The sequence below is a fragment of the Budorcas taxicolor genome, chromosome 24 (genome assembly GCF_023091745.1).
Source record: "Budorcas taxicolor isolate Tak-1 chromosome 24, Takin1.1, whole genome shotgun sequence".
NCBI classification, from domain to species: Eukaryota; Metazoa; Chordata; class Mammalia; order Artiodactyla; family Bovidae; genus Budorcas; species Budorcas taxicolor.
This window is the reverse complement of record NC_068933.1, coordinates 19,378,884-19,395,565: the sequence shown is the minus strand read 5'-3', so window position 1 is coordinate 19,395,565 and position 16,682 is coordinate 19,378,884. Positions and strand designations below refer to the sequence as shown.

General features: G+C 38.1%; 2 protein-coding genes across 2 annotated transcripts in view; one reads left to right on the top strand and one right to left on the bottom strand.

Annotated features, from left to right (window-relative positions):
• Nucleotides 1-14,799, bottom strand: CNOT7 (CCR4-NOT transcription complex subunit 7). Its single transcript, XM_052661354.1, has 7 exons — nucleotides 14,662-14,799; nucleotides 13,042-13,251; nucleotides 11,036-11,229; nucleotides 7,371-7,532; nucleotides 5,697-5,841; nucleotides 3,251-3,361; nucleotides 1-1,640 (listed from the first exon to the last, which is right to left on the bottom strand). The coding sequence occupies exons 2-7, from the start codon at nucleotides 13,156-13,158 to the stop codon at nucleotides 1,512-1,514; spliced, it is 858 nt and encodes a 285-aa protein (XP_052517314.1). The 5' UTR covers nucleotides 13,159-13,251; nucleotides 14,662-14,799; the 3' UTR covers nucleotides 1-1,511.
• A 127-nt stretch (nucleotides 14,800-14,926) lies between these two features.
• VPS37A (VPS37A subunit of ESCRT-I) overlaps nucleotides 14,927-16,682 on the top strand; it is a 36,789-nt gene continuing 35,033 nt past the window's right edge. Inside the window, exon 1 of the mRNA XM_052661366.1 lies at nucleotides 14,927-15,347. Coding sequence (XP_052517326.1) covers nucleotides 15,220-15,347 — 128 coding nt within the window. The 5' untranslated portion in view covers nucleotides 14,927-15,219. The remainder of the gene's footprint in view (nucleotides 15,348-16,682) is intronic.

The following is a 16,682-nucleotide window of genomic DNA, read 5'->3' as shown; positions in this document are numbered from 1 at the left end:
TACCAGTCACCAACATATATAAGAAAACATTTCTGAAGCCTTTATTTACAAAAGCTTTAAAAACAAATAATCCCTCTGTTTTGCAAATGTTTTGTTTAAAAAGGACCACCCAGTTACAGCATTGAAGTATCATGAATAAAGAATGTACAAGGGAAACAAACTAATGTGGCTAACGTTTGGAGATTTGCTAATATTACTGATTGAAGTGCAGATGACACACATCATAACTTGTAGTCCGTCACTTCAGGGCAGTTAATTATTACCAAAATGCCTTCCTACGCATGCTCTGGTCTGGTCACATATTCCACATGGCTAAATATTTCACAGTCTCTTTTGTCAATATATATAAAATAGATTGCAAAGATATACACAAAAAAATAAACAAGCATTACACTCCTCAGGTAGTTTTATTAGCTATACTGTATATAGCTAATAAATATATAATTTTGTATTATGTTGTTTTGCACCAAATTTCTCCATTATTTATCTTTGTAGCAACTATGAAAGCTCGAATTTTTTTGTAATTTAATTTGGTACAAAATATACCTAAAGACTTGGCAATCTTTGGATTTGAATGAAATTGATTTGTGGAGTCAACAAATCAAGAGCATTGTAAATATGGCTATAAAATTTTTTAAAAAAAGGGTAAACAGAGATGGAATAAAAAGAAGCAGATAAGGGAAGTGTGCTATCATAAAATAACTGCAGCTTCAACATCTTGGGTACCAGTTTCCCGGCAGACATTAAATGTCCAATCACAAAGGATTTTTCCTGAAGGGTGTAAAGCTGGTTTGAAAAACACTTCAGTCACAGAGCAGCCTACACACATGCCAATTAGAAACTGACAGACACTAGATGTGCTTGGAAGGTTAACTACTACGCACAGAAACAGCAGTTACTAAGCTCCTCAGTAGTTTTTTGTCTTTTCTTTTTTGTTGTCCTGCTGATTCAACCATTTGCACAGTGCATGTGCTATATTCCATGGGTCAAAAACAAGTAAATATGGTAAAAGTTGGCAGATGGTCATTTTTCCAGCTAAGAGCAAGGAAAACCAAAACTGCTGATAAAACAGAGGATTTGAGTCAGAATCACTCTCTAAAGTGCAAAATTGATGGTCCACAATCTCAAATAGCTAAAACTCCTGCAGAATGGAAGGGAGACATGAAACAGGGAAATAAATTACAGTCAGTGCTAGTTAATTTAGGAACGGGAAAAAACAAACCAAGCTCAAGTAGGTGAAGTTTATCAAAGTATTCAATACCGTGTAGCTTTCCCCACTCACACACTCCTACTAACAAGTGTATTTAAGGCCGGATTGAACCTGAATACTTTTCTATTTATTAAGATCTGAGATAGGAATGGTAGATACTTAGTGCTGAGAGGCAGAAAAATAAGCTATGAAGAAAAAAAAAAAGTAATGTCTACTGTCCAAGGGATTCAACCAGAGATAAAACCTATATACAAGCATGTGTGTATCTCAAATAAAATAAAAATAAGAGAACTATTTCATGTCATGACTGCTTGCTGGCTTCCTCTTCATATGCATTCCCTGTGCCATTCTGTACATAGGATGAACCAGAACCAAGGCCATACAAATGACCACAATATTTGGCATCATCAATATGATCTTCAAAGAACATCTAAAAAGGAATTTTGGAAGAAAAAAAAAAAGATAATTTTAACCAAAAGGTACGACTGGTAATTTATATTTCAGCAATGTAAGTACTGATTATTCCTTAACTATGACAGCTCTTATCTATGGTGCTCCTCTGAAGCCACACATTTATATTAAACATATAAGACTGATGTTCTTAAGAAGTACAGAGTTCAAAAGAAATCAAAGAAAAAGACTACCAAAAACTACGTAAACACAGTGCCTTTCCTATTAACACTCAGACCATTTTATGAGAATCTGTAATAATGGAAAAATGGCAGGCATTTTTAGTCCATTAATTTAATAATACTTAATCATGAGAATGAATAAAAATAACCAATAACGGGTTGGAGAAGGGGCTAAGGTTTATAAGTAGCCTTAAGTCTATGTGAAAGGCCAAGACTTTTGGCTAAAAACAAACCCCCAAACATGTCTGGACAGCAAAATCTGAAAATTCACATCAGGTTATTATCCTTAATAAAGCCAAGAAAAATAAAGATAACAAATTAATAGCAGAGAATCCACCGTTAACCAAACTATCAAGGCATATTTTTAAATGCAAAGCTGAGAACGCAAAAGGTTGTCTTTTAATTCTCTAATGGAGCACTATGAAAACATACAAAACAAAATATTTACTTGTCAGCAATACAGTCCAAATCACTTCTGAATCAATACCACTTGGCAAAATAGCTATATGCTTCCTATTACACGTATTATTAATGCATTTCTACAAAAAGCTCTAAATTCCCAGAATTATCCTCAGTCATTTCTTTAATGTCTAACAGGATATACTCTAAAGAATTCTACAGTATTTTGCAAAAAGGAAAGCGTTTTTGTAAGCAAAAATGTCCACTGTTTTCGCATAACTGGCTTTCTTTTCTTTCCATTTATCTATTAAGTACACCTGTGCCCATCACTTAACCTAAGAGTAGACTTGGATTCATTAAATTTCATTTTTCTGTAGCTGACTTCTTTATACTTGAAGAACTTATCTCTGCCTTTTGCCTCTTAAGGAATGTCTGCCCAACATGATTTTTGACTTACCTACTATTTCAGATTTATTTAACCTTTTAGAATTCAAAACCTCTTTGTAAGAATTAACTAAACAGCATGAGTCCTACTCTGTAAATCCTCAAAGTACTGAAGTACAGCAACAGTTTAATACCTAAGAAAAGACAGTGCCAGGGAAAACTTAATTATATGGATTCCTTGACTTGACAGAAGCAACACTAATGTGATTAACAGGAAGTACTCTGGAGTTCCCCTATTAATGTGTATAACCCTGGATGAACGCTACTGCCTCTAGCCTCGGCTTCCTCACCTAAGAAATAATATGGTTGGACCTACATAATCTCTAAGGTAGTTTAAGTTTCGTGTTCTACTAAGAACTTATTTTCTTTTTTTCCTTCTGAACTGCATTTCAAGATGACTAAGTTTTGATTACTTTCATTCAAGTGTGGTAGATATAACTTAAGATGGCAACTGTAATTATATCTTCACTTAACATGTACTTATTGCCCCTGAAACTTTTGCCATTATATTTTAATGTTCTCAACCTAACAACCAACTGAGAAAAAGGCACTGATGTCTTCATACTTCTCTCATTTTGAAAAAGGCCATTCCTGTGAGCAATGAGTCAGATCCTGCCTGATGCTGTGGTCCTATCCGTTCCAGCTCTAACTGTTCAGCAACTTCCTGTAAACCACCCTACAAGAAAGAAAAATTGCTTGTCAAAAGAAAAACATTGCAACATCTGGATTCAAAAATTATATAACATAGACAATGATCAAAACAGCAATGAGTTTCAGTAAAGATGGACCTTATGAAGATCAGCAGAAAATAAGAGAATGTGAATCACTGATGCATTTGTTGAATGTGGGAGATGTTTATAATTCAATAGAAAATTAGATCTTAATTGGGGAAATTTATCTTCATCATACCCTTTAAGGCATGTGATGGCAAGTAATTTCCCTCAAGATATGGGGGCAGCAGATCATTTACAAGGTAACACACGCTAACGTTTACAGAGTACACTCACAGGCCATCTCTCCATCCATCAATTCTGATAAAATGGACTGTAGGCAAGTACTTTATAAATTTTCTTAAGCTTCATATAAAAAGTTTCATCTAAATATCTCTAAATAGCTTCATCTAAATAATTTGCACAAAACAAAGCTGTTATGACTAATCAATCCTTGACTACAGTTTTTGTTACATAAAAAGAAAAAGAGTATGTTGTTATGAGAATATAACCCTTTAGAAGGGTCTGCTAAACACCCACCTGTGTAAATACTGCTAGGATTAGAAAGGAAAGATAATGAGATTGAAAGAAAGGAAGGGAAAGAATAAAGAGAGAAGGAAAGAGGGAAGGAGAATAAAGAGGGGGAAATAGGAGAAGAGAAAGCAAAGAAACAAACATCAGGACGAATGACAAAATGCACACAAAGAAATTTCTCTCTAAACTGTTAAGGCCTCTACCAGCAAACCAGCCCTTTTCTACGTCACAGCTTGCAACAGTGCTTTGCACAGCAGTTGCTTCAGGGCTAAAAACAGCACAAGGATCAGGTATCATTAGCAGCTGCTCAGGAGAGCAACAGAGTAGGCATTCAGTACGGCTGACTATACATCAGAAAGTACCTTTGTCATCAACCTAAATTTTAACACTGCCAGTTACTCAGGGCATATTCAGAATGTCTAATATGCTCAGAAAATTTTCAACAGCATACTCATAATCAATAATAATTTGGTTCTCTGTTCGCCCAAACTGTCACTATTCAGACATGTCAAATTTAAAAAGCGTATTTCCACAGCCAGATAAAAATATTTAGGCCCTGGCTTCTCAGCATGCAATTCTTTCAAGGGATATGCTGTCTAGAGACACGAGGACAGCCTACTGTAAGTTCACCTGAGTCACAGAAGAAGTCTATTCAGATTGCACAGAATTCTGCTTTTCTTTGGTACTACAAACATGAAGTAGTATTTCTTAAAAACTTCCCAAATTGTATGCTATATCCTGTAATGAGGTAAGGAAACTTCAGCCCAAAGACTGTTTCTCTTAGGATTTTCAGTTCATCTGTCAAAAGCAAAGCTTCCTTAAGTCAATTCCTAAATTATTTCTTCCTACATTAAAGTAAAACTCTTGAAGTTTTCACCATCTCCTAAAAGTATGACTCCTTGCACTTCTAAAAAGCTGGGGAGGAGCAAACTTGATCAGCCTTGATGTAGGTTCTATGAAGCAACAACTTATATGTAAATGTTTTTCTTGAGTTACAGCTTAAGCACAAACATACCCGAAAAAATAAAACCACTATGTTCTTTAGGAGTCTACCCCTATCAGTGAATTCACTCTAAAACTAAGAGCACTTTTCCTGATAAAGACACTTTCTTTTGGAAAGAATTAATGCTTAGAAGTAACAAATCATTACACACATGGTAATAAGCATCAGAATGTAAGCTGCTGTTTAGATAGCATATACCCAATTACCAGCATTTACTACTAACAAGATGATGTCCATGGGTTAGTAGTGAGGAGGAAAAAAAAAAGAAAAGAAAAAAATCCCTTTATAGGAACATGACCCTATGACTAAACCTGAGAATATAACCTCTCACCAAGATAAGCTGAAGGGGAAACTCTTTTTGCTACATGACTGACTCTAGCTGCACACTGCTGGTCCCGAGACTTCCTCCTACACGGGAAGATGATGTGTTGGGAGACAGGGAGAAGCTGCATTTCTGTGTCAGACTCTCAGATTCTGTGCTAGTTCATGTTCAACGTGGCAAAAGAATGACAAGAATATGATCTTTGGTTTGAATCTTGCTAAAGCTTATTCTGCAAATATATAATGAAGCCTTGAATAAGGATTTCTTATAAACTACTTTTAATGCAAAAAAGGAATCAGATGACAATGTATAATCAGATAATGTGCATTTAATAAAAAACTTAAAAATAAGATTTAAATCAACATCCAACCCAGCATCTTTTAAGTCAGTTACCCGCTCTGAATAGCGTGTTGATTACAAATAAAACCATTTAAAGACTTACTTTGAGATTTTTGCAGCTCTTCATGAGGTACTTCACATCATAAATGACAGGAAAAAACAATCGAAGGATCTCAAAGAAGTCAAGTTCTTCTTCAGGCAAGTTAGAGTTGGTCAGGATTTTGATTAAGTAGCCAAAGTCATAACCACTATGAAAGGGTTAAAGAATACAGAAGAGGGACCATAAAAACCATAGAAGTGAAAAAAACATTTTTTTTCAATACAACTTTGAAGTGAGTCAGTCACACCGTAAACGGGAGAGGAAAAAAGAAAGGAACCAGAAAAAATGCACAAAAGAACAGAGAAAATAAACACATTTACAGTTATAATGAGGAAATGCCATCATTCACAGACAGTGATAAGAACCTGTCATATCATCTATCAGGAATGTTAGTATTACAAGTCTCTATAACTATCCTAGGGCTGTAGTCACTGAACTACTATTTAGCAGATCCTTCAATAGAGAACTCTCTAAAATCAAACTGTCCACAGCAGATGTCTCAAAAAATAGAGATGAAAGGAGACTTGGCAAAAATGTCAAAGACAGCAGAAAAACTGGCACTCAGAAGACAAAATAATGCCTATCTTCCCATCATTTATATAATACAATCATACATTTCAAAAACCCGAACAGTAATTCCCTACCAAAGTATTTTCACTTAAGTAATTTTATAAAGAAATACTCTCTTCCCTCAAAATTTTGTTCCTATCTCAATCCCTCAAGAGATACTAGTGGGAATGTTGTACATGAAAGAAGTGAAGCAAGTAAAGGCTGAGAACTAGTATCTAGAGAACAAAAAGCCAACTCCCACATACTCAAATCAAGATTCTGTCCCTACTGTCTGGCTTTTTCACAGCTTTATACCTCCCTGCACTCCATCCCACAATCACACCCCTTCTCTTCCCTGTCGATCTTTCCTTAAGATCTCGCACAGGATGCCTTCCCCCAAGAGCCCCACTCCCACAGATTTTTCAGACAAGCTGTTTTCTGTACCACCATTTAAAGCACATGTACTATTTTCTCCACTTCTTTAAAGGGCAGGTGTCACATCTTGAAATTTTTTTCCCTTAAGACACATAGTTGGGACTTAAAATATTTGATGAGAAAGGCTATTTAACATACCTTTTAAAGTGAGAGTACATATAAAATTTCTATTCAGTGTTTAGAGTTTTACTTCTTACTTTAAAAAGAGGGGAAAAAAAGCTTTAACATTGAAAACCATAAGGAATATCAAGATATAAACAATAAAATCAGAGATTATAGCCTATTTTGTAACTAAATTCCTAGAATCTTATCAAATTGCTTGACATATGGTAGATAACAACTGTTTTTTTGATGGATAAATGTTTTCATTCTAAGGCTTAGAAATGTTAACTCTATTTATTAAATAAATAAACCTATGTAATAACACAGATTCCAAATGGCGTTGCTGGACTTAAACCAAGGTCTGTTTTTTCAGCCTCCACTCTTTCCACTATGCAACACTGTCTCCCTTAGTCTGAAATGGATCCCACATCATTAAATGAACCTTTAAGGAGACCAACATTAGCCTGTTGAGCTATATGGCAGCCAATTCTCTGCTGAACTAAGCCTGAAATGCTGACACCATGACCCAAGTCAAGTGTGAAGCAGCTAGAAAATGGTAACACAAATACCATTTGCAATGCAATATTTTACCTATGAAATGATAACCATTTGACCCCTTCACAGAGGACTACTCCTGATGTCATAAGAAGTTCTGCAAAGTACTGGGTCTCAATTCCTTCCTCCTCATGTTTTTTAAACTGGATACCAGATGTTGTGAGCAGCTCTATAGAGTCTTGGGCATACATGTCCTCCCTGGCAGGAGAAAAAGAAAGACAACATTCAAAAGTGCCATATTTCAAACTATGTTTCTCCCAGTGACATCTACAACTACAGTGCCAGAAATATCAAGAGAGAATGGGCCTGAGTCCATTTGTTCCAACATTTCATATATACGGAAGGTAAATGCGACTGAAATACAAAGGTCAACTTAATTTTAGAAGAATGTTCATACAGCAAATTATCATTTGAAACAGTCCAATGGTGAGATTTTAATCTTTACTATCCATCTCATTAGCCTTTCACAAATGAAGTAAATTTAACTGGGTTCAAACAAAAAAAAGGGTCTTCTACTCACCGTAGCTACCACCACAGAGTAACAGACATGTTCTTATCCGGGCTTTCAGTCTCAGCAGCCATTTTAATGCTGCCAAACAGAGCTGCAGCCACAGTGGTGAAGCCTGTGTCTATCTCCCAGGTTCTCAGCAGAGAGAAGGGAGAGAGATTGAAGGGAAAACTCCTGCTGTGCCAGTGTTAAACCACAGTCTGTCTTAAAGAAGGAGGAGTTGCTTCCTCTCACTACCATGAGCCTCTCAAATAGTTCCAATCAGCAGTAAGCTGTTTAAAATCAAAGACTCTGCTGGAGCAGCATTAATTTCTCCTTCTAACAGCCTTACTCCTAGAAGATTACTTCTCAAAAATCAAGCCAGGAAATCTAAATATAAACCAATCTTTTAAGATTTTACTTAAGCCAAAAAGAAAACCATCTTTAATACCCAAGCACAAGCACACAGGTATCCAAAATACTATATTAAATCAAAAAAGTGATCAAAATAAAGGTATGTTTCTGAGAATGGAAAGTATTTCATGCAGTGCCCACTGGATGTTTCTATTTACTTTGAAAATTGTCAGAATACTGATTTCCACCACTTAGCAAAAGAAAGTTCTATAAAAGCTTTAATAAAACTAAGCCAAAAGGAATATTGCCTTTGAAAAGTAACAAAACTAGCAAATGAAATATTTAAAAACAGGAATTGCAACAATTAATCTTAAGTCAAAATTCCCTGGAAAATTATGCCAGAAAACTCTTTCAAAAGGATATCTGAATAAACCCAATACAAGTTTTTTCAATTACACAACAGATATTACTGTCCTTGTTATACTAAAACATGTACTTTAAACAAGTAGAATCTCACTCATCATGCCCAGATGCTCACTAAGAGACATGCTCTAGCAACTATAACCAACCAAAGGCATAAGAGACTCCTTCTCCAGGCTCACATTATTCTGGGCCATATGCTCACTTTACTTTTACGATCTCTCTCTTAATCACAATTTAAGCTTGAAGAGGGCAATGATTTTTGTCTGTTTTGTTCAATGTTATATTATCAGGGAGTACTGCACTATTTAAATCAGTATTTCCCAAACTTGCCCAATGATAATAATCACTCAGATTAACTTGTCAATAATATGGATTCACAAGTGCCACACCTGGACATACTGTATCGCCATCTCCAGGAGAGAGACCTGGGTGAGTACTCTGGTGTTTCATGATCAAATATCATATTCTACTTTACTTTTCATGTATGTATCAAGTCCAAATTCACTTCAGAGCAAATTCCCAAACACTGATCAGTACCCAACAGTTCTAATTCTTGGAGTTCAGCAACAGAAAGCAGACAGAAGAGTTATAATGACCATGACCAACTTTCCTCAACATTATGTCCCTGGGACCTAGCACCGCTGCTGACACATCCATTCTAGGAACTCGATAGAAGTCAATTTTCACCTTTCTTCAAAATATCCAAGATTCATGGTGCTCTTTCTCCACATTAGGTAGAACCGGTTTTATTTTCCAACTGACCCTTTCTACTAAATAATATTTTTCACTACATCCTTAAAGATCTCTCAAGATATTAACATTAGGATGAATGGCAATAAAACTACAGCATGAGTTTTGCTGTATGAGAAAAAATGTATGAGAAAAAAAACGTCTTTCAGAAAATACAATAACAAAGCAGTTGTTATAAGACCAAAGATGTTTCTAGAAAGGAAAAATGTCTATAGCACTACCTTAGTACAGAACAAGGATCTGATGATCAGCTTGGGAAAAAAGCAATATAGAGCAAATGAAATGGTAGAGAACCGATTTTAAAAAGGATTACCTTTCACGAAAAGGATAAAAGGGAATTTTCAGAATTAAAGAACTTATAAAACGTTTAATCAGTCTAAATAGAGGTAAGTACCTTTCACCCTTGACAAAGTTCTGGAGAGTATATTATTAAATCCAACAGAGTGAAAACAGAGTCAGGCTAAACATAATGCAATTAGAAGCCATACTATTACACCACTGATAACACTATCCTCTAAGCTCATCAGCCCTGCTTGTTTTTAGATCTTACATATGCTAAGTATCACACTACAGAGAACAGAGGTCCTTAAATGGCACTACCATCAATTGGGGCTTCTCTAGTGGCTCAGATGATAAAGAATTCGCTTGCAATATAGGAAACCTGGGTTTGATCCCTGGATCAGGAAGAAATCCCTGGAGAAGCGAATGGCTACCCACTCCAGTATTCTTGCCTAGAGACTTTCACAGATAGAGGAGCCTGGTGGGCTATAGTCCGTGGGGTCACAATGAGTTGAACAAGACTTAAGGGACTGACCACCACCACCACTACCACCATTAATTGTCCTACAGCTTCATTTACTATTTTGCAAATTGGATGTAAGATCATATGAAACAAGCAGAGACTGTCAAACAGAAGGATACTGCAGAATAGTAACATACTCAAATGTATTCAGCATTTCCCCATCTTACAGTCAGTTTATAAACAATCTGCCCTCACCCAAAAACACTGGAAACTTCCCTAAGCTATCAAGACTACTCTTACCAATTATACTGAAGTACTGTAAGTAAAGAAACTGGGTTGTGACCCAGGACTTGAGTTAGAATTCAGATTCCAAATTGTTTCCTAAAAGAAACACCAGGCTTGAGGATACTAAATACTTCTCCCATATGTAACCTGTAAGAGGTTCTGTGGGCTGGGCTGACGCAATAACTGATTTGAAAGGAAAATGCACCCAAGTTTCTAGGAATGATCTTATTATCACCTCTGATGAGCCTTCTATTCACACAATGGACTATAACCATGATAACAATCTCTTCATGAGGATAACTTTTACAACAAAGACATATATATTTCAAATTGCACACAAAGTTTGAAAGAAAAATTAATGTTGTAAAGTTATCTTTTTTCTATCAAGAAATATTTTCAAAACCCAGTTTTCCAAATTTCAAAATAGTGGCAGTTATGCTTTTAAAATAACAGCTCTAAAACTCAAAAGTTTCAGAATTTAAGTCTTTATCCTGATTTTTTTTGTCCCATAATAAAAAGAAGAAACAAAGTTTTAAAATTTTAGGTTTTAAATATTTCCAGGGTAGCGATACCAAATTTCATTTGTTGTACCTGACGGAAATTAATTTCTAAAATTAAACTAAAAAAAACAAGTTTGGGTTAAATTTATTTCCTACTTACGTCAAATTAAATTTAAAGTTAAACTGCCAAGTTGAAGTTCCTGGTGGGTATTCTCCTTGCTCATTCATAAATGTCAGTCCTAGCTGAATTATCTTCAACAAGTCTACATTACACCGCAACAGTTGGTACTGATAGTCAGCATTACTCCTGAATTCTCCAATGGGTCTTGCAACCACGCCTGGAAACTCGGTGTCCTGTAAAATAGTTTTAAGGGTCATTACTTACTAAATGGTTGAAACCACAATCCAAAAATTCCTAGAATAATTGAGTACACATTGAAGAATCCTGTTAGGGGTGATATTCTACACAATTCATGTTCAATTACAATGTACCTTTTAACTAGGAAGAGTATTACTTTTTAAAACCATAAAACCACAAACTTAATGACTTCGTCTTACTTTAAATATATCAGGAAAAAATTACCATGTATAATGTACACATAATAAATGTAACTAAGTACTCTATTCCTGAGGAAGGAGGAAGAAGAAAATTACAAATTCATGTTTTTCAACAAGTATGTGAAACTATGCTCGCAGTATTGTAATATTAAAACCAATGAAGACGGTTAAAAAGACTAGAAAATGTACCATACTTTTTAATTGCTTTTCTGAAGTAAGTATTTAGATAAATACCAAAACCCTCCTACTTTTTTGGCCTAAAACAGTACTCTCTACACTCCAGAGAAAACATACCCTTAAAGACAGCATGCCACCACTCATTCTTGTAGAAAGCTATCACATATCTAAAGTTGTCACTGCTTTCATTTGAGAAATAAATGATCACTATTAATTTCTACCGTAAACAATAATTTCATTCTAATTATGGATAAGAAAATACATCTATTAAGTAGGACATTATCTGTGTACATTCAAATATTCATATTTTAACCAACCAACCTGCCCCTCCCAAAAGCAGCATATTTATTTATATTAAATATGCTAAGAAAATAAACATATCATTTTAGTAGTAAAATTCAAATTAAGAAACTAAGAACAAAACCTAAATTTCAATTCTTATAAAGGAGAGAAATGAAAACTTTTCTAAATTCAGTCAAACTCAACAACCACTTTATTGGATGCTATGTATTATGCTAAGTGTTGGGGGGAGAAAGGATGATTAAGATACTACGCTCTTTCTTCTCAAAACTAATAATCTAGAATACCGTGGAGAAGTCAAAACAGACAGTGCTCAAGAAGCAAAAAAAATAATTGAGTAGACAGGCTAGGCAGAGTGAACAGTATATACAAAACTAGAAATGATTAACAACACAGTATGTTCACGGAATTCCACTGGTAATTAAAAAACAAACAAAAAACTACAGATCAACAATGCTTCAATGGAAGATCTGAATTTCTTTGTTTGAGAAAGACATCTAGGAGCTCCATCTGGTATTAGTATCAGGCCTTAGTGTTGCTAGGAGCAGACCTGGCATTCACAGCTAGGTCCTAATGGGTCTTCTGCTGAATATAAACAATTTCACACCATAACATCAGACAAGGCCAGTCTGTAATCATAACTGAACATATGCAAAAACACATTGTCCAAACCATAAAAATGATCAAACCTCCTTCTATCTTAAATAACAAGTGACTTGCTTCTTTACAGCTTTAGCCTCACTCTAGTCTTCTCTCATTCTAGTTGAGACTCATTAAGATATCCTATCGTGGAATTACCCCAGCTTCCCAACAGTTCAGAGCAGAGCCCCACTTCTTCACTCCCTTCCTAAAACCACTGCCACACACCCCAATTCCTAGAAGGTCTTTCTAACACTCGCTTAAGCAAATAACCCCATGGTTCTAAGAATGAATTTTCCCTCAATGCAATGAGTAAGAAACCCAGCTTGTCACATTACTGGTGTGTTCTTGGTGGTCTTTAGTTGGGAGGTCATTGACAAAATTATTTTCATTAAATACCTAGAAAAAAAATCAACCAGAAGGGTTGAATTCAAGATGTTTTAAAATCCTCTTTCATAAAAGGCATTTTAAAGATTTTGCTCATAGGCATACCATAGCAACATAATTATATTTTCGGATAACTTGACGAATTTTCTTCATCTCTTCATCCAGGTTGCAAGCCCAAACTTCACAAATTCTTTGGCTATGATCTACAGTTGCTGCTGGCATAGTGAGGGCACAAGGAGTCTAGCTGCCAAGCATCAAAATGTTATACTTGATTGAAGATTTGTTTCGTAAATACTTTATCCTTTATTTGTGTACCTGTCAAAATAAGAATCAGTTATACCAGGAATCTGAATCACAGAATGATTGAGTTGATAGAAACCTAAGAGATATTTATTTGAGGTCCTTGATTTATGAGAAAATCAAAGTTTAGGATGTGACTTGTCTAAAGTCACACCACTAATCAGTAGGAGGAAAAGGACAACACAGGTTTCCTGGTTCTAATGTTAGGTAAAAAGTGTTTTCTGCATACACACTAACCATTTTTAAAAACTTCCCATTAATAAAAAATTGCTCTGAATTCAACTCACTCTCTGAATAAAACTTTATAAAGACACCCCTTTTCAGGTAAACGTGAAAAGTGACATACTGAAAGACGTAACAAGATCAGATGTTACTAGGGCAAAGGGAGTATTAGTACTCGCTTTTATTCCTAATTGAACATTCAAAGTCTGATTTAACTACAAAATTTACCAGAATTTATTTAGGTCAGATGGGAGGGGCCAAAAGTAAATTTTTTTCTTTTAAAAAGTTCTTTCTGAGCAATAAAGAATAGCCACAGAAACTGTTTCAATGTCTGTAACTGCTGATGGGAGAAAGAAGGGAAGCGAGAGTCTCTGCATTTTAAACTGTAATTTCCTAAAAATCCGAGCATTTTCCCTGGTTACCAAACACACGTCACGTTTCTTACAAACACAGGTTTCATGGTAACAGTACAGACCAACATTTTGGTTCTTAAGCGGGGAAATTCCAGATCCTCTTTCGCTTTTCACACAAAACCGTGTAACAGACAAGTGTAAAAAGGAGTTGTGACCTCTTCTTATAACTCTACAGTCACAAATGTAACCTCGCGTGCTCTAAAACCCTCTTCACTCGGCCACACACACACACACACAATTTGGAAAGGCCCTGTCGTTGAACATTGCTTTCCTCCACCTCGCTCTCTACTACACTTCCAGAAGACCTGAAGAGGCACCAGAGGCCTTCTCGTTACTGGAGGTAGCCAACTCCGAACAGCGGGTTCCCAACGAAACGCGAGGACAGTACAGACACATTCAAGTCATAGATAACTCTCTTCCCTGGCAGACAGCCAGCGCGAAGGCTGCTGATAACCACTGACTGGAGCCCGATTGACTCCAAGCCCCGCCGCAAGGACTGCGAGGAGCTGACGGTCTAGGCCACCGCCCTCCACTCCCAATTTCCGTCCCGCACCACTGAAGCCCCAGGTACAAAGCCTTCGCGTCATCACCCCGCGCCACCCCCTCGACAGACCCCCCAAGCCCCAATTACCTTCCCCCCCGCCACCCGCCGCCCGGCCCGTCCCAGCGCCCGCTGCGCTCCAGCTGGCGCCATCGCGCGCCCTCTCAGGTTCGCCGTTCCCGCCCCCTTCCTACTTCCCCAACCCGCCCCTCCCCCCCCCACCAAGTCTGAGGTAGACGCGAGATCTACTTGTGTCGCTGAGCTCGCGCTCCTCCTCCTCCTTCTCGCCATAGAGACAGCACCCAGCGGCGGCAGCGGCGGTGGCGGTAGCGGCGGGGGCAGCAGCGGGTGCCCCATAGACACCGCTCGCCCGGCAAGGGGGAAAGGGGAGCCGGAGCTTCGCCGCACCGCGCTGCGCTGTCGCTTCGCGCGCGTCCGGGCAGGGGCGCCGGATGATGACGCCATCCGCAGAGGGGGCGGGGCACGCAGGTGACGGAGGCTGAGGCGGTGGAGAGTTAAAGCGGTCGGGCTGGCTGGCTGGCTGGGGCGTCAGGGCCGCGAAGGTTAGGACCGACCGCCAGCCTTGAGCGGCGAGTTCCCTTCTTTTCAGCTGCTGCACTGACAATAGCATGCCCCCCCGGCCCCGAGGACCCCCCGCCGGGCCGGCTTAGAGAAGACGCGGCTGCCCAGCACTTGGGCCGGGCTGTCCCTGCCCGCTCCTCCTCTGTCGGTGGAGAACTGCCGGGCTGAGCCGCTGGGAGAAGCAGGCCAGAGCCTTCGGGGCCGCGGCCCGGGGACCCGTGGAGGATGAGCTGGCTCTTCCCCCTGACCAAGAGCGCCTCCTCCTCCTCCTCAGCTGGGTCTCCCGGTGGTCTCACCAGCCTCCAGCAGCAGAAGCAGCGCCTGATCGAGTCCCTCCGGAACTCACACTCCAGGTGACTGGCCGCTGCCTCTGCGACCGGAGGAAGAAAGTAGGGCGGGAGGGCGGGCTGGTGCTAACCACACTCGCAGCTCCTCAGGCCGACTCCCGCCAGCTGCCGCGCTTTTTTTTTTTTTTGGACATATCTCCCTTGGTCCTGGGTCTCACGCTTGCTCTCCCATCCCTGACCGACGTTCAGGATTTCTTCCGGGACCCTCTTCCCACCCTCCCGCCCCCACCACTGCTCAGCTCCCCTAATTCCGACTTCCCTCATCTCCCCTGACACACCGCTGCCGACTGCACTCTGTCTCCTGTCTTGTCTGTAGTATGTCTTGCTTTGCCCGGCTTCCTTACCAACCTGTCCTTTTACCCACCTGTTTGCCGCATTGGCCGAATTGTTAAAATTCTATACTTGGCTAAAAAGGAGATTACCCTTCGCAATTCAAGTTTCACAAATAGTGGACTATATTTGGAAAAAAACTTTGAACCCTAAAGGAAGGGGAAAACAGTTTTCATAAGTGAGTTCTCTTCTGGGAGTAACGTACTCAATCCTCTTAAGTCTCTAATAGATTTACCCTGTTCATTCTAACCCAGCTCCCCGCAGCTGGTAACTGTCAGGCGGTTCATTTCTCACTTTGTGAGAAATTTCTTGTTCCTACACTCAGGAATTAGCTTCAAGTCATTTTGCTTGTTCTGCTGGCGTTCTTTTTGTTTCGTTTTGTTCATTTTCAGCGTGGTCAGTTTAGAAATATTTTGCAATTCAGATTATTTCAGCTCTTTTTATTGCAGGTATCTGTGACCTCTAGTGGTTTTAAAAAATTAGAACAGCCTCTTTATATGAATTATGCAACTATATTTACGTGAGTGTCAGCATGTATTTTAATGGAAAGATATCAACATCTTAATAGACTATTCATATATTTGAAATATATATTGAGATATTAAAATTGGTTAATTCTAGGAGCCATTTTTTGTGTTATACTAATTTTTTTCTAAACAAGTTGTAGTATGGAATCGTTTTAAGTTAGGTATATTGTTAGAAGAAAAAAATCATTGCAAAATCGGTTTGGCTATAGAGGCCTGTTGCTGATTGAACCTCAGGTGTTCTTGGTTCTTTTTCTCAATTGTTCTGCTGTTCAGAACTTTAGAAAGGTGAGAATTTATGATATTAAACAGGAAAGAATAGCATGGTGTTTGATTTAATGGTAGCTTTCTTTTTGGAAAATTAAGTTCATAGAGCTCTTACAAGTCAATCTGACTCTGGTTTTCTCTACTAACCTGTAAGAGCTACTCTTACAAAATATGTTTATAAAATAAGGATACTCCTTTTTTAATAAACATAACAAAAGTT